This window comes from Ambystoma mexicanum, chromosome 3q, assembly GCF_040938575.1.
Source record: "Ambystoma mexicanum isolate Mex_15411 chromosome 3q, UKY_AmexF1_1, whole genome shotgun sequence".
NCBI classification, from domain to species: Eukaryota; Metazoa; Chordata; class Amphibia; order Caudata; family Ambystomatidae; genus Ambystoma; species Ambystoma mexicanum.
In genome coordinates this window covers 881,561,658-881,580,333 of record NC_090926.1, presented here as the reverse complement: position 1 = coordinate 881,580,333, position 18,676 = coordinate 881,561,658, and the positions used below count along the sequence as shown (strand labels likewise).

At 44.7% G+C, this 18,676-nt stretch overlaps 1 protein-coding gene across 1 annotated transcript; it reads left to right on the top strand.

The window, feature by feature from the left end:
* Nucleotides 1–3,933: 3,933 nt before the first annotated feature.
* DDX5 (DEAD-box helicase 5) lies at nucleotides 3,934–18,311 on the top strand. The gene is made up of 13 exons (XM_069655011.1): nucleotides 3,934–4,408; nucleotides 5,603–5,780; nucleotides 6,005–6,101; nucleotides 8,442–8,575; nucleotides 8,818–8,883; nucleotides 12,135–12,276; nucleotides 12,597–12,757; nucleotides 12,850–13,022; nucleotides 14,369–14,479; nucleotides 14,923–14,984; nucleotides 15,589–15,648; nucleotides 16,744–16,959; nucleotides 17,336–18,311. The coding sequence occupies exons 1-13, from the start codon at nucleotides 4,365–4,367 to the stop codon at nucleotides 18,031–18,033; spliced, it is 2,142 nt and encodes a 713-aa protein (XP_069511112.1). The 5' UTR covers nucleotides 3,934–4,364; the 3' UTR covers nucleotides 18,034–18,311.
* Nucleotides 18,312–18,676: the final 365 nt, after the last annotated feature.

The window sequence follows — 18,676 nt, the reverse complement described above, 5'->3', positions numbered from 1 at the left end:
AACACTGGGGACATATTAGACCACCTTTATCATACTACCATAAAGCAACCCCAAGATTTGGAAAATCACAGGTAGGTGTGGGTGGATTTAGATGGGGATGGAGATTGTATATACATGTCCTGTACTCCTGAAGAATATCCCCGACATGGGGAAAGCCTAGGAAACGTTTTCAGAGCTTGGATACCCATAAAAGGTACCCTAGCTTGGGACACAGCAGAAAGAGTGGCCGAGGAATGTAGACGGAATGGAACTAAGTATTTGCTACATTAGAAGTAACGAAAGGGGGGAATTTTTGGGGAGAGGCGAAATATCCTGCAGCCCTGCACCAGGTAAATGTTGTATAAGCTAAGAGGGGAGACATTTCCACCCCTCCTGTACGTAGTCGCATCTTCCATTTTCAACAGGCGTTCATAAACACAATATTAAGGCTTGCACTCTGTACTCCATTTTGTGTCTTTCCAAACGCCATCTTTTTCTAGGCACACTGGAACCCAGGGCTGAAAATGTCCTCTCTCGCTCTCCCAGCGCCGCGCACAGCCATCCCCCACCACCTCCACCGTCTGTCACCTCAGCGCGACTCCTGTTCTCATGGAAACGCAGCCATTCATTGTAGCCATTAACAAGTATCGAGTACTGACAAAATGCAGTCATCTTACAACGTGAGACCAAGGCCTGTTCCAGCCCCAGTGCCCCATCCATCCCTGCTGACCGACTCATGCCCTCTCCACCCCTTCCCGTGCCAGGCATTGGTCCCCTGAACCCCTATTACCTTTCATCGCACCTGGCCACCGGTCCCTCCCCCTGGATCACCTTAAGCTCACCCACCATATACCTAATCCAGAGTGGTCATATATTCTGGTAACACAAACATCTATCCCCAATCTGCTTGAAAATGTGAGGTCCCAGAGACCACAAATCAAAGATCGCCCCTTCTGATAAGACACCTGAAGGAACGACCCCTAACCCATGCCCCCATAAAAACACGGGTTAGAATGTACCTATTTCAAATGAACAACCCCTTTTCATGTGATGATTTATATCAGTCATTATTTCTCACATGCCAAGCCCCAGTATTTAGGTTAGTCAGATGGCTCTACATCATCTCTGAAGAACATCGCCTGAACTTCACCCTGCGAGGATGAGCCGAGCTGACCATGTGTACTGTGACTGATGGAGAGACAACAACCAATGAGACCCAGGTTTCCCCTATGGAACTGTGAGTAGTAAATGTGTTTAGCCAATCCTGTCTGTTAGACTGTCTTCTATGTATGATGTCATTGATGATGATGGGGGCCTTTTTAATGTGCTGCTCATTTAACTGTTGGCAGAGCGCTCTCGGGCAGCAGAGTTCTTTGCTTGCATTTATTTTACTTATATATATTTGGGTCCCTTGCAATTACTCTCCTTGTTTCATTCCCTAGTGCGGTGTGTCCATTATTATGTCTCTTGGGACATGTGCATGATAAGGTGCCTGCCTTCAAACTCAACCTGGGCAAAACAAAAATAATGATCATCACAAAAAACAGAGAAGACAACCTCTACATCCCATGGCCAACTGAACTTGGTGAAACCTGGCCCCATCATCGACTGTAAAAAACCTGTGAGTCCTGATGGACAACAAACTCACTCTAGAGCCACAAGTAAACGCCCTAATCAAGAAATGCTTCTTTCTCCTGCGATCGGTTAAAAGGATCCTACCATTCCTCTCATTCACCAGGAAACAACTGCTGTCATCGCCCTCATCATGTCCATATTAGACTACGCCAACAGCCTATAACTAGGCATGCCTGAATGACTCCTAAATAAACTCCAACGCATACAAAATGGGGCGGCCAGACTGCTCCTTAAACTACCTCGAAGAAAACACATCACACCAGTGCTGAAAATGCTACACTGACTACCCATCAAATAGCGGATCAAGTTCAAATCAATGTGCATAACCCACAGAGCAATCCACGACCAAGAAGCAGAGTTCCTCAGAAAAAAACTAAATGTACATCACACTACAAGGCCACTCAAATCCAGCAGCGAAATCCGCTTGGAACCCAAATCATACAACAAGAGAAAACTCGGACGATCCTCTTTTTCTCACCTCGCCCCAAAAACCTGGAACTAACTACCAAAGAACATATGGAACACAAGAAATCACCTACAATTCAGGAAACTCCTCAAATCATGGCTCTTCATCCCATAACCAGAAAGAATGCCCGTAAGGACATACACAGAGGAACTAGGCCGAGAGAAGAACCTACTCTGATTTTCTAAGTCATCAACCCTTATAAAATAAGGATATAAGGATCTGTAACATATCCACTTATCAATTAATAGACAAAGCACATCAAATCATACCAAAGAACACACAGATCAATCGGAAGGGAGAGCAAGGTATGACCCAGCAATAGCACCTGGTCCACCTCGTAAACACGGGCAGCAATGGCCCACCAACAGTAAATAGATACGGAGTGGGAAATGATAATAAAACACCAATACCAAAGCAGGGATTATGCTCGCCCCCAGGGTGTGCTAAACTCAGTAAATTAGCTGGAGGGCAGCCTCACCACTGCCCTGAAACTAGACAGTCAGGAAAGGGAAGAGAAGAATATACCACCAATGGACTACCGACAGTAAATAGATAGAAAGGAGCTGGTGAATGAAAATATACCACCACTATCGAACTAGGGGGATAATGCTCGCTGAACCTGGGTACTAAGCCCAGTGTATCTGTTGGAAACCAGCCACATATCACCTAGAAACTAGACAATCAGTAAACCAAGTGAAAGAATATACCTACCCAGTATGACAACCTGATACATAATTCACACAAAAACCCACACAACCAACTCTCTCACACAAACCGCAAGGACTTCACCACACCAATCAACACATAGATCGCAACGACAGCACGCGATGACTCGCTTCGATCATATATACACGCCCAAGCTCAACGCACAGCAGACATGCCAACCCTCCCGATTTAGGCGGGAGACTCCCGATTTTGAACTGAAAAATATTGTAAAATAGTGCTATTTTTAACGTTCTCAGGCCTAAAATAATTCTAGCCCCAATGCATGCCTATGGGGAAATTATCTCCCTCCTAGGTGCCTCAGAATGTTGGCATGTATGGCGCACTCTGAAAACCGAACTGAAGCTGCCAACAGTACACCACCTCCATAGCTCTCAACCATAGCCCTCAACCATTTGTGTCGCAAAGGCGGGTGAAATCACCCGATTTTGTTTTCGGCGGGTGAGACACCCATTGGAATGAATGGGCGTGCAGAAGGCTTGCCGGGTGAGTCCGCCCTTTACAAGGCAGGTGACACCCGCCAAATGCGTGTGAGTTGAGAGCTATGCACCTCTCACTTTCCTACGCCCTCTTCACCCACTAACCCCCAACCCCACCACCTTTTGTTTACAGATCTGCATGAGCACCTGGAGCCCAACTATGTTGGTGATGGTCATGGTGCTATAAATATCTTTAAAATTAACATTAACTGCTACAATAAACAAGGGCTGTTGTAACGGCGTGTCACGTGATGTTTAGAGTGTGCAGAGTGACATACAAGAATCCATCATGACTGCCTTGGAGCATAAAAGGATCCAACTGACAGTTCTGCCTATCCTAACACCTTGACTGCTCCACAATAGGACACACGTACTTAAGACAGAAACAAATCCTTGTGCTGGTTGTTTATCTCAAGTACTAACTCCGAAAGGAGAAAACCTTAACACGTAGCACAGGGATACAAAACAGTTGCAGTCGTTTTGAACAAAATATGAAATTCGATGTTTAATCCCTTAAAAACACTTAAAAATACTTAGCTAAACCGTGATAACGAATTAATTCATGTTTGCAAACCTGTTCATATTCAAACAATAGTATTGACATGTTCATTGTTGCCTTTGATAAATACTGCAGTTTACAAATGGCGGCCATTTTTACATAACACCAAGTAAGTCTCAAAGAGGAAGGGAAGACTTTTGTCCGCCTTTTATCTCGCCCTTCTTTCTTTACACTGACCTACGCAGTTGATTTTTTTCCCCTCCATGTCACTCTAACTTATCCCCGCCCAACACCCGATCCTAAGGCCAATCATCGTCGCTGGCGGATGGATCTGGTTGACGTCACTACCCGGCAACCGGCTTTTTTGGGCGGTGCAGCCGGCTTTTCTCCCTCTCTTTATAAAGCCGGCGCTCTGTTCGGTTCTCTCTCCCCTCTTCCTTTTCCCCTTGTAACGCCAGGTCATCAAAGTCTCCGTTTTGCGGTCGCAATCACCTGCCCGTGACGAAGAAAAACAAACCCAAGCTTTTATCATCAAGCGTAACAACCGTCTCTAATTTTTAAATCGCTTATTTAAACAAGCGCGATGCCTGGATATACCAACGGTAGAGACCGCGGCAGAGAAAGATCGTAAGTATCGGGCGGCCACCTTTAGATAAAAGCAGCGCTAAAATCCTATTTAACAATGGAATTGTGTATATCTTAAGTAACGGGCTTATTTTCTGTTTATTCCTGGCTTCCAAAAACCACCTACGTATTTTTTTTTTTTGTTGATTTCAAAGCCGCCATTTCACGAATGTTATACGAAGACAAGTGTGTTGGGGAAAGGGGCGGGGGGGAGTGGGCACACGGACCGTTCAAAATGGTGGTGCCATGAGGCGGCTGTGCTGCGAGACGGACAAAATGCCGGCCGGTTCCTTTGTTCCGCTGTGATTGTAAAACTGATGCTGGTTCTAGAAGACAGTTGTAAAGTGTGGGAGGTATTTTGCTGTGGCGCATTAAAGAATAGACGGCGGTGCCCACCGGACAGCGCTCTCTTGGGTGAAGTGGCGGGTTGTCGCATCGTGATGTGAAGGAGGGACCTTGTCAGTATTTTTCCACTGACCTCACTCCGGTTTCTGTGACACGATGTGGGAGTGCTGTTATCCGGCCTGCATTTCAAGAGTGTTTTTGTTGCATCATTTGGGATTGTTGAGGAAGTCGTGAGCCATTGGTTGAATCGCGTTGCGTTACATGCAGAAGGTTTTCCTCATCGATGTTTTTGTTTTGTACGGTCGTTTACAGGAATGGGGGCGGCCAATTTTGATTACCAAAATTGGTCCCACGAGCCGACTGGCTGCTAATCGCTTTATTTTCTTTTGATGATTTTTTTTGTCTGCTAGTTATTGTCCTCTACAAGTGAACATTATTTAGTTTTATTTTGGAGTGTTCGACGCGCAGGGCCTTTTACTGGCCTGCCTGACCGTCATTTAGATATGACACAATTTGAGTGCTATTGCGATTAATTACTCCTAGTAAACTTCCTCGTCACATTATCGGATGGTAATGGTCAACGTGGTGCTTTGTGACGAAGCTGGTGTTGGGTGTTCAAGCAATAATGGGAACCATGCCCCAAGTTACCCTGGTTTGTGGGCCCTGTGTTTCTGGAGGTTAGCGGGCCGCAGTATGGTATCTTGATTATCGGTCCCGTTAGTTATGTAGCGGGTCACTGGTGTTCGTTTGTATTGGTTAACTCTTAACCATCGGTGCTGCTTGGTGGGGAGGGGCGGGAGTCTTATAGATCTAACCACCTATTCTAACGGACTTTTTTTTTGTTCTCACCAGAATGGGCGGTGGTCCTCGATTTGGGGGAAGTAGGGGTGGTGGAGGTGGATCGATGGGGGGGAAGAAATTTGGAAACCCGGGCGAGAAACTAATGAAGCGAAAATGGAACCTGGACGAATTACCCAAGTTTGAAAAGAACTTCTACCAAATACACCCCGACGTGGCCAGGCGTACTGTAGTAAGTCCTTTAATATTGCATGTCCCTCCTAGTATGTGGGTCGAGATGCCTTTGCTCTCCCTGTACACTATTAATATTTATGAGGGGTTACTAGTCTGGCTGCCACGAGTTGTTTGACATGACACTTATTTGTACTGCCCTTTGTTGGTCGCTCGTCAATAGCCAATTTTAACGTTCATGGCTTGATTACGTAAACCAATATTAATCGATCTTTTGTTTTGTAGCCGGAAATTGAACAATTCAGAAGAACCAAGGAAATCACTGTTAGGGGCCGTAATTGTCCTGCACCAGTGTTCAATTTTTATGAAGCGAGTTTTCCAGGTATGTTACAACCATGCATGGCAGGTCACTATCGAAATCCTAACGAGATTTACTTGATTTGAAGTTGGCTGCACACGTTTACGCAACTGGATGCACATGATTGAGGGGGACACCCAGTGCCTACCCACTGCACTTTCTGCGTCCCACAGACCCAACGGATATGTAGAGCCTGTTAGAAATGTATTAGCATAGCTCCCTCGGCAAGGCGTCTGTAGAGAATGCTTGTTGGCTACAGAAAACTTCCTGCCAGGTTGCTTGGTGGGTGGACCTGCGGTCAATGCCCCTTACTGGTTTCACTATTCAATTGTTTCTATTGTGCAGAAGTTGAAATGTAATTCACTATGTACTTGTGAACTTAACAAAATACCATTTATTGAACTTTTAGTGCATAATGCACCCCCCCTTGAGGCTGTGAGCATATGGCACTTGTACAATTTTAAAAATCACTCGGGTATACTGCCTTTTTCGAGTCATAAAATGAGATTTCAAAAGTGTTAACAAAGTTTGCTAATTAAAATGTACTTGCTTAGCAAACGCATTGGATTAGTAAAGTTGAGATGTTAGAGCATCAATACAGCATTGTGTACCGCTGAAGTAAGCCATTCTTGAAGGGTCAATCCTGCAAATGCTATAAAATTCGGCTCAACCTGTAGCTCGAGTTGTCACTTACTTTACTCATGGCCATCAAAAGCATTTGGACATGTGATGTACGTTAACTAGTCAATGTTGGCGTCTTCCCCAACAAAATATAACTGGATCTCAACTTTAGTTACACTATGGTAGCAATACTGTAAAGGAAAGCATCCCGATTACTTCTGGCTGGTTTTCATTAATTTGAAAAATAAAATATTCCCCATAACTCCAACGCAGGCTAGCACTTGAGGGAGACGATTACTGCGGCACTAGTCCCTTTGAACTTGCATGGGGCGGGAGGAATGCAGAGCTGCGTTTTCATTGAAGTGGGTAACTTGAATGGATAGCTAGCCATTTAATTGGCAAACCTACAACCTTGCATAGCAGTTTATGCAACGCTGCTTAGTTTATGGCTTGCTGTTTAGTTTTGGGTGCTGCCATATGCCATGTGTTTGCAAACATGGGGATATTCCAGGCACTTGGATATAGGCACCTGCCCCCCATCCTAGAGGCATGTGTTGTCACATTGGAGCTTAGTCACCAGCACAGCTCAAATGGTGTTTTGAACAGTGGTATCTGTGACACTGGAATTTTTTTTTTTTGTGGCTGATTTTCAGGTGATTGGTGGCGGGTAGAGGTTGATATCGATTACTGGAATTTGGGATGGGGATGTAGGCCAGGGTGTGGATGGGGCACACTATATGATCGTTTATTTATATAGCGTCTATACACAATGTGTTTCAAAACGCTTAAAGGGAGGGAACAAGGGAAAATACAACCACTTTCTCTCAGGCCATGAAAGGTAAGGATGTGAAATTAACAGGAGGGAGAGTGGGAAGGAAACACACAGGCGACTACCGTACTAGGCCTGACGACATTTCAGATATTGCTGGTGGGGAGGAAAAAACAGTAATGGGAGGGTGGAGGAAACGGACGAGGTTGCTATCATATTAGGTCCAGAGACAATTCTGATAGAGTAAGTACATAGAAGAAAGAAAGGGGAGGAGATGGGAAAAGGGAGAAGGGAAAGGAGAGGAGAGATTAAGCAGTCCACAAGAGTGGAGAAGCAAGCATGGAGAGCAAATACAATTGCAGAAGTCAGTAGTAACACATAGTTGCAAGCCAGGATACAAGATGAATATGGGAACAGCATGATTCAGGGTCACCATGAGTACAAGAGGCAAAGGAAGTCCAGCATGAGAGTTGAGTGACGCACCGTGAATGAAGTCCATAAAAGTCAAATCCAGCATTGGCCTGGCCACAAGACAGTGATGGTGAAGGAAGGCACCGGGTGGGCGGGGCTTGCTGTGTGGTGAAAAAGCAGGCAGGAAGATACCAGGTGGGCGGGGCTTAGGCCAGGTGACCTAGATCCACTTGTACCTGCCCCCCATCTGCAAAGGAAAAGAAGCTTAGAAGGCTCCTTAAGTAGGGAAACAGTGGCAAGCAGGAAGGCACCAGGTGGGCGTGGCCACCGAGTATGGACCAAGTATCTTACCCGGGTGGGTTGGTTAAATTGATGTTTGTGTTAGCAAGGGTACTGACTGCATGAGTGTCTATGATTTGTTTTGGCTGGGAGTTTGACCGCCAGTGTATGTTTTACACTGGCGAGATGAGTGGGTTACATAATTTCAGCTTTATGCAAAGTTCTCGTTGTCAGATTCCCTTTGCTCCAGCTCCAAAGGATTTATTTTTGAGCATTTCTTTCAGATAACCTAATGGCAGAAATCCAAAGACAGAATTTTACAGAACCAACGGCTATCCAGGCACAGGGCTTTCCTGTTGCGTTAAGTGGTCTTGACATGGTTGGAGTGGCACAAACCGGATCAGGCAAAACACTTTCTGTAAGTACGTGTTGTGCCGTTGTTTGGTGTGTAACATTTGAGCTCGCCTGCAATGCTATACTTGGATCATGCTTTATAACGACACGTAGAGTGCATGGTCACAACTACCCTCGGGTATAGATGGTTGACCCGCCCCACTGGCTTGCTGCATTTGGCGGAGGATATGGAGCAGAGCTATTCATCTCATGTTGGCAGTTTTTGTAAAGTCTGAAATATTGACCTGTGACTTTTTTTTGTTTTAGTATTTGTTGCCTGGTATAATACACATAAACCACCAACCATTCCTACAACGTGGTGATGGACCCATCGTAAGTACTTATATTCAGTGTGTGGGCGAGTTGGCAGTCTTATGGTTGAGCCTTGTTTGATTGCGTCTATCGATACAGTGAATGTTAATGTGAGATGGCAATATTACGTGTACCAAGACAGCTAGCGATATTTGTACTGGTTCTTTGTGACACCGGGAATCTGTATTTATATGTAGCGCTACCTGTCGAAGTTAATGTTAGTTTAGGGCTATTGCAGTTACCTTATCTGCCACAAGATATGAGATGAGGCCTTTTCAAAAGCATGCTTACGAGGAATTCATTTGAGAACACCACGCTAGATATATAATGTGGCATTATAACGCGCTTATACACAAGTAGACCCTAATTTATTGTAGCCACTTAATGCCGCTGCATTCACTGGCATATTCGCCCCGAGTTTTACTCTAAAATGGGTTTCGACTACTAAATCCGTTGCTGTCGGGTATGCAAGATCCGCGTTGCACATGCTGCTAGACCTAATCAATGAGTACCTACACTATAATTCGAGTGGCTAGGGAAACTTCAAAAGGCGAAGGGGTTGCCTTTATAGCTCAGGCCCACTTGACACTCATTCCTTTATAGCTCAGGCCAATTTAGCACTCATTCCTTCGACCGCCATCATTCTCCCATCCTGTGAACTCAGTTAAACTAGTGACCTCTCATTCAAACACTTAATATCCATCTGCTATACAAGATCATCTGTCCCTACTGGGGACTTTGAGGAAGACATCATTACGCTACTCGCAGACAACACAACCTTCACCTAGGCTTCGCTGACCCTAAAGACCAGGGTACTAAATCACTGGCGGAAGTTTTATTTGAAGTCTACTTCATGCAAAGGATTAGCCAACCCACCCATGTGAAGGGAAGAACGCTAGACTGGCTGCCCATTACTGCGCCACAGCAATAACTGCTATTGAACCCCAGTCTTGGACCAACCATTCACTTATCTCCTTTACCATCGCTACTAATCGACCTGCAAATAAAGCTATCATGCCTCCCCTACTACTCAGTGCAACATCACAGCCGAGAAGCTGACTCCTATCCTCATCCCAATACTGAAATCCACCATCTCTGAAGACTTAAACTTAATTAATGCCATGGCCAATGCCTTAGACAATTTCCCCCACTGAAACTTGCTAGAGCAAGCCTAAAAGCTAATCTCTGGTACACCCCACACCTGAGCTTGGGCTTGGAACAAGGGAAATGGGAAACCAATTATAACGTAACCGAAGATCTCCCCTGGCTACAAAGCCGAGATCATTGGAGCTTAACATTAACTTAAGACCGGATTCAGAATGCTATAGCATCAAGGAACTATTTGGAATTCTGAAACTAGAATCGCCTATAGCCCCGGACAACATCTCCCTTTACGCTACAAGAATTCAAATTCGCCCAAGTTGCTACACCAGAGGTAAAAAAATCATAGCCTCAAAGCTTCGATACCAAGGCAACATATGCCCTGCACAAATTAAAGATGCAGCCAGAGACTGCCCATAACTAAATTCTTCCTTCAAATCATGTCCAGTAACTATAAATCTCAAACGCCTAGGTACTTTTAGTAAAAGCTACTCTTGACCCCACCATCGCTACAAACTAGACCTATATCAACAGTCCCCTTTATACTTCAAATCATCGACAAGGCAGCATATATCCAAATACAGACTTACCTCGAGACCAATAACTTATCTGGTTTAGGCCTCTTCGTGGAACAGCATCTAGCCTAATTGATTTGAAAACACAAATGGACCAAAATGAGAATCGACAATGCACACTACTTTTGTTGGACCGCTCTGCCAGCTTCGCCCTGGTGGACCACAATATACTTTGAACGCTTAAACTCTAGCGGCCAACTTCTCACTAGAGGCTGCACTGGATTAAATTTTATCTGATGCTGCGGGCACCACACCTAGTCCATGTGGAGTGCTGCAAGGCTCTTATCTCTCCCACATTGTATAGAGTATTTTCCAAAACTCTATTCGACTAATTGGACCGCCTGGGTGTCATTTACTCAAATTATACAGCTGACACTCGTATACTGATACCGTTATCTGGTGACTGACAATGCCCGCCCTACTAAATGTACCTCGTCATTCAGGCCTGGATGGTTACCCATAGCCTTTGAATGACGGGAAGACTGAAAAGCCTAATCCTAGGGACCAACATCAGTAAGCTGAACCCAAAATACATATCCTTCGACATAGAAATACATATCCTTCAACATAGAAATACATATCCTTCAACATAGATTGGAACACTCAAAACTGCCAAGGAAACAAACCTTGGGCTTCTACCTGGACCGCCTTGAACCATAGGAAACAAGTTAATGCAACTGCATCGGCGACTGCCCACACATGCAAACTAATGCCTGTAAAGCCTACCTCTACCATCGGCTGCATCATGCTAGTGAGCTCTAATCCTGTCTAAACTTGATTATTGCAACACTATGCAGGGGCAAATAAACAAGTAATGACTCCAAACCTTGCAAAGCAATGCCTTGAGTACCAAGGAGTATTCCAAGGAGAGGCCACATTTCTGAAACGAGTAACCATAAATGGCTCTTAATTCAGGACAGAATCTACTTTAACTAGTCTCCATTTCCCCACAACTGCCTCAATGCTGCTCCAAGTACTTGAAAGACAAAACGATCCTAAACTTCGCTAAAACCTACGAGATCAGCTAACCCCTTTTGCATTACTACCCAACACTTTAACCCAAAAAAGCTGGAGGCACCAGCTTCCCCTGTACAATACAGCCCTAGCCTGGAATGCGCTCCCCTCAATCTATGCACTACACAAGCTTTCCATAGCTTCAGGTCATACACCAAAAAATGGCTCCTCACAAATGATACCACTACCTAAATTGCTAGAGTACCCCCAACCTAGCTACTCCTCGTTCGACTAACCGTTAACTTGCTCCACTGGTAACTTTGATTCGATGTAAAGTGTCCTGCATCTCTGTATGCATTTAAAATGTATACACCGTATTCCACTACCTGCCTTCTCATTATGATGTATGTATCTTCGTACCTTCGTTATGATGTATTAATGTATCTTGTGCCTACTAAGCTGTCTTGTAATGCGCCCAGATACCACAGGGTGTTTTTGGGCATAGTGGATTCTTTATGTTGCACAGGTACTTGCTATGTATATCGAACGCTCAATTTCAGAGTAGAGCTGGGAATGGTGGACGACTCGTTTTATTGGGTGATCGCCAGGTCCTGACTCCTCGCTGAACATTTTCTTTTCCAGGTATTGGTGCTGGCACCAACACGCGAACTGGCCCAACAAGTGCAGCAAGTGGCAGCTGACTATGGCCGCGCATGTCGTTTAAAGTCAACTTGTATTTATGGTGGTGCACCAAAGGGCCCTCAGATCCGTGATCTCGAAAGGGGTAAACATTATTTAAACCAGTAAATGAGATATTTCTTTGTATGTGGCAATTGCAATGTACAACCCACAAGAATCAAATCCAGGTCCCACAATCCACATGCTTTTTTCGTTGTCAGGACTGGCCCTAGTCTAATCGCTGGGTAATGTTACCGATAGTGCATGCGCGTTGTTGTAAACCCTTCAACACTGTAGCTGAGAAATGGTCAACCTGTCCCAAACGTACTACAGGGGGCGACGGCCATGACCCAACATCCGAGGTTTATTTGGGATGAATATGTGCATTGTAAACGTGGCATTAATTGTGACTGGCTACTTTTTCAGGGGTCGAGATATGCATAGCCACGCCTGGGAGATTGATCGACTTTTTAGAAGTTGGAAAAACGAATCTCAAAAGATGCACATATTTGGTGCTTGATGAAGCTGACCGAATGCTCGACATGGGGTTTGAACCCCAAATTCGTAAAATCGTGGACCAGATCAGAGTAAGTATTTGCCCGTGTACACTAAAAAAAGGTGTAGTACAACTTTACATTCGACATTCTATTAAAGACTTGTTTTTTTTTCTCCTACTCAGCCTGACCGTCAGACCTTGATGTGGAGTGCTACTTGGCCCCGTGAAGTCCGGCAACTGGCTGAAGACTTCTTAAAAGACTATATTCACATCAATATAGGTGCAATGGAACTGAGTGCAAACCATAATATTCTTCAGATTGTGGATGTCTGTGGGGATAGTGAGAAAGATGAAAAGTAAGTGTTGTAAGTAGTTGATGGGTAGCAACAAAAATTAGCTTTTGGGAGCCAACCCAATGACAGCAGGATACCATATAGGGGTAGCATGCAAGAATCCAGAGACTACTGGAGCCCCCCATGATGGCCCTTATGGGACATGTGTATTACTACATATTGCAGTATGAGATTTGCACACAGACCATGTCTTGGGCCGGGCACCACACTATCTACAACTTGCTCTTGCCAAATGCTCTCCCAGATCTTTACATCCTTCCACCTCTGCTCGTGAAGCGCTTCTCTAAGCAGCGAACTGGTGGATCTCTCCCCCGCTGGTTCCCTCTGGCACACCCCTCCCCCCTCCCTTGAGCTGAAGCTCGTGGGTCCTGGCATTCAGCCTCTGCCACCCAGCATTTGTCTTGGCGCACTCACTGGCCTGCATCTAATCTGTAGGTTACCACTCCTTAATAGTGCTGTCTGCCAGGTTCTCTGGTGGCACTTCCTCCTCTGGAATCTCTAGCACTTACCCCTCTTGTATTTGTGTTTTTGTGCCCAGCGCCTTACAACTGCACAATAAATAAAAGACTCGATGGGGTTTTCTACATAATTAAATGTGAACTGAGATCACCAAATTTGACGTCAACTGCTAAACCGGTGTACGGCTGGTCTTCTTAAAGCAGCTCGACTCCACTATGGCACCCACTTAAAACCATATATACTAACCAGAAAACTACATTACTGTGCCAAATGATGGTGACCCGTGAGTAGTGGCTGTTAAATTCAACATCCAATGCAGTGCTGCATATCTTTTTTTGCTGTTGAATGTACCACACATACCATAAACTATAATCGTATGTTAGGGGTGTTGGGCCACTATTTTGCAATGCTTTAACCCCTGAGATTCATTGCATTGTAATGGCATTGAACTTCCTGCCGTTTTTTTTCTCCAAAGCGGTCTTCTGAGAGGTATGGGTTAATTGAGGCTATAAACGCTAGTTGTGTGACTTCAACAGGTCCGCCTTCAGCAACTTGATTCAGAAGTGTGTGCGTATTCGAGTAATTCACCGTCCTGTAAACAGATATCGTATGCCTTTAACATTAGGCAGTTACCACTGCGTCAATACCCGGCAATACCTTTCCCTTGTCGCAACAAACAAACTTGGCAGCATTTGATCTAGCTTGGTGCTACTCTAGTAGTTAAAACATAAATATTTTTACTGCTTATCAATTTCGATGTTTGGCATAACTTGACTAGCGCGTTTTGTTGAAACCTTCACTCCAGTTTTTTTAAACTGGAGCAGTAGCTTGTCTTGCTGTGCTTGCAAACTACAAGTGGCACAACCCCCCTTTTTTTCCTTCCCTTCTAGGCTTCTCAGGTTGATGGAGGAAATTATGAGTGAGAAGGAGAACAAAACAATCATTTTTACAGAAACTAAACGTCGATGTGATGAGCTCACCAGAAAAATGAGAAGAGATGGGTAAATGCAATATTTCTTCTAAGGTTCTAACTTGTGGGTGATTGTATTCAACAGCACACTTACGCATTTTCCTTTTGTACTCTTGGGCCTCGTGCTAACTTTGCAGGATAATGGTATTTGGGGCACGGAGTACTTGAGGGCAGCAGCAAAACTATTTGGGTTTTGGCTAGGAGAAGCTGGATTCGCGCAAATCGGCAATCTCACCGCCCACTCTTGCAAGCTAGCCTGGTCTTTATACACACATTCAATCTAACCATGTTGCGATTGCTTGGCCACACCTTAAGACATCGCTCCATTCCCATCACTATTACCAGATATGCAATGGCAGATAGTTGGCATGAGGTGGCAAAACTTACTTTTTGTAATGAACGTTTTTCTCTTCCGATCGTTGAGTTGCCTGCTTTCATTCAACCAGCCTCCTAACTTTCTAAATTTTTATTTAGATGGCCTGCGATGGGTATTCATGGTGACAAAAGCCAGCAGGAACGAGATTGGGTTCTGAATGGTATGTAATGTTTTTGGAGAAAAACCTCAAGGTGGCTACGATATACCATGCTTCATAGCAGGCTCCACTATTTGCATATGTACAATTTGCATGGTCCATGGGCTTAGTAGTTCTGAGGGGACTGGACATGGATTGTGGGTCGTCCGTGCTTGTCTGTATCCGTAGGGAAGCATCTTGGGCCAATGGTGTACATACATTGAGCAGGGTTAGTTTTGGTGATCAGTCGTTCAGGTTTTGTTTGCTACCTGCGGGTGCATACCATGAACATATAGTCTAGGGAGCACTGAGACATTGGTTTGCTTGATCACTGGCCTGCTTTCTTAGTCGGTTTGTGTCCGACGAGGATCCCGGGAATTATAAGTTGAGGGCTGGCAGGTGGGGGGGGGGGTAACCAAAGCTATGGTTCAACAGCGCTAAGTGCTCATTTCCCATTTCTTAGTGTTGGGCTGACGGTGGTAAGAAGGGACATATCACTAGAGCAACTTTGTCTAGATTTTAGCTGCACGCTTCATCTGGAATCTGGTTTGCCACAGAACTCTCCCCATTTTCTAACCAGCTTCAACATGTGTGCGGAAAGTGTAAAACAATTGTATTTATTTTTCAGAATTCAAACATGGCAAAGCTCCAATTCTGATTGCTACAGATGTTGCATCCAGAGGTTTAGGTTAGTATGAAGGATCCCAATTACTTAAGGTTTTAAAAATTTCTTTAAAGAAAGTTGCTGCTTTCTTTAACTTTTCCATTTCTGAGTTTCTTTTCACATAAAGGTGCAGTCTTTGTGGCAAGGCCTAGGCATGACAATCCAATCGACTCGAGGGGATGGAGGACTAGTGGATTGATCGGCTGGCTGCTTCCAGTCAAATAGAGAGGTGAAAAGCTGAAAGCATTGTGTGCCAGTAGTCTTCAAAAGGCAGCCTACCTACTACCCTATAAGTTCTTCTGTCATGGAAAGGTTCACTTTGCCCTGGTATTCATGTTCTCATGCTTTGCATGGTTTCCATGGGGCAGTACTGATGCATGTGAACTTTGGAGATCTAGGGTCCGTGACTTTGAAATGTTACAATTCAAACCCGCATGACATTTGTTTAAAATGGGGTCAGCAGCTAGCCAAATATACAAGGCCTTTTACTAATTGGTGAGTACTGGCACATGTGTTAAAGGGAATCACTTTTCACTTTAGGAAGGGAACGCAGCGACCGCCAACATCCTCCCTCACCCAAACGGTAGTAGTCATGTCAAGACCTGCCAGAGACACATTCTCAAGTGAACCCTGGCTTCTTGGAAGAGCTTGCCTAGACAGACTCACTGTGCATGAAAACAACTTTCCCTTTTGGGGGGTGGGGTTTTGTTTTCGCAGTTTGGTCTTGGCAAGACTAGCAGTGAAGCCCGTTTCTGAGCTTCTGATGAATGTGTAGGTTGGACCTTGTCAATTGTTTCCTGTACGGTCCTCTAATAAGCACATGAAGAGGCTGCTGAGGGCTAGTGGCTACTGCGGAGAAGCTTTCAGATGTCATTTGACTATCTGTTGGGGAACTTCTGAATGGGAATGCATAATTAAATGGTAAGGTTTAAATCCTTTATTGGGTGGATGGGTGTGGCTCATTGGGTGTTGGTTAATTTCGCACAGAAATGGCTAACAAATGTTCTTACAGGACCCGATGCCTCATGAAAATGTTTTTCTCTAACTTATATTCTTGGTCTGGCTTGTGGTGTGCAAAACCTTGTATGTTGCGGTTTGCCACGCTGCATCATTTTTCAGATGTGGAAGATGTGAAATTTGTCATCAATTATGACTACCCAAACTCATCAGAGGACTATATCCATCGAATTGGAAGAACAGCCCGTAGTAGCAAAACGGGTACAGCTTACACCTTTTTTACACCCAACAACACAAAGCAAGCTCATGACTTAATTGCTGTTCTTCGAGAAGCTAACCAGCAAATCAACCCTAAATTGCTGCAACTGGTTGAAGGCGGTAAGAAACTTTTTGTGCACCCTTTTAAATTACGAATGGTTGGTTTATAATCCACTTTCGAGTGTATATATGTACGTATTTTAAGAATGGGTCTACACAAACTATTGTAATGTTAGCTTTCTGATTCTGCAACCTGTATGGCTTCCCTGGTATTAAAGGTTGGGAATTTTGATCTTAGTAATGCGCTGCCTCAGTTTTGGAAAATCGTGTAATTGTTGGCCGTCTGTATTGGAGGATGCATAACATTGGCTTAGAATTCAGTATCAAGTTTGTTATTACTGCTGTGATTCAGTGCTCTGCGTAATTGGCCTAGAACAAGTTGCTATACTTTTCACCAACTTGCGGTATCTATAGTGACACATTTCTCCAATTTTAGGTCGTTATCGAGGCGGTAGAGGCATGAGAGATGATCGGCGTGACAGATATTCGACTGGCAGAAGAGGTGGTGGATTTAGTGGCGGTAGAGATGGGGACAACTACAACCGTGGATTTAGCAGTGGTCCAAAAAGGGACTTCAACTCAAAACCTCAGAATGGTTTTGGTGGCGCATCAAACTTTGGAAATGGCGGTGGCTTTGGAAATAATAATTTTGGCGCCAATGGCATGCAAGGAAGATTCCAACCACCCAATCAAGCCCCTGCATATCAAAATGGATTTGGGAACCAACAATTCGGGAGCATGCTTAATGGAATGAACCAGCAGCCGGGCATGAACCAACCACTTGGCATGGGCCAGCAGCCAGGCATGAACCAACAACCACTTGGCATGGGCCAGCAGCCGGGCATGAACCAACCACTTGGCATGGGCCAGCAGCCGGGCATGAACCAACCACTTGGCATGGGCCAGCAGCCGGGCATGAACCAACCGCCAGGCATGAACCAACCACCAGGCATGGGCCAGCAGCCAGGCATGAACCAACAACCAGGCATGGGCCAGCAGCCAGGCATGAACCAGCAGTACAGTTATGCTCCTCCTCCCGCTACAGCTGCTCCTCCTGCTCCCTCTTCGACACCCGCTGCACCCGCTCCTCAACCTCTGATAGGTTATCCGATGCCTGCAGGCTATTCCCAGTAACAATGGACATTTTCAGTTGCTCTTTATATTGTGTGTTCTGAAGACAGGATAGTTATTTAAGAAACAAGCCTATACGGAAATGCAGAAATGACTGCAGTGCAGCAGTAATTATGGTGCACTTCATTATTTAAGTTGACTTTCTCTACATTCCTGGAACAATTTTAGTTTTCTTTTTGTACTAGAAAATGCAGACTGTGTTTTCACAAGGTAAATGTACAGTGATTTGAAGTACTGTAATGGGGCAGCGCATGGCCTTAATAAAGAACCTTTAACTTGGATTTTGATGGTCCTTAATGCAGTATGTGAGTACTGACTTCAATTCCTGTTACCTACTTGTTTCTAGGGAGTAACACAGTGAAAACTTTCTTTATTTGGCAGCACTTGCTGCCAGAGTACTTGGCACAGCATTTGATTATCTACTACTTTGCACTTCTACAGACATTTTGCATAATTCCTTTTAGTGAAATAATTCCTGAACTTCTCCCTTTTATGGCGGTCGGTGGAGCTAGAGCATAACTTGCAAGTCATTCACTGCTGCTTTGCATTCATTCCCAGTGCAGCCACATTCCCCCTAGTCCTGCCTTAAACGACATGCTTGAACCAACATTTACATGTCAAGGGAAGGTAGAAATTACTGTTGGTC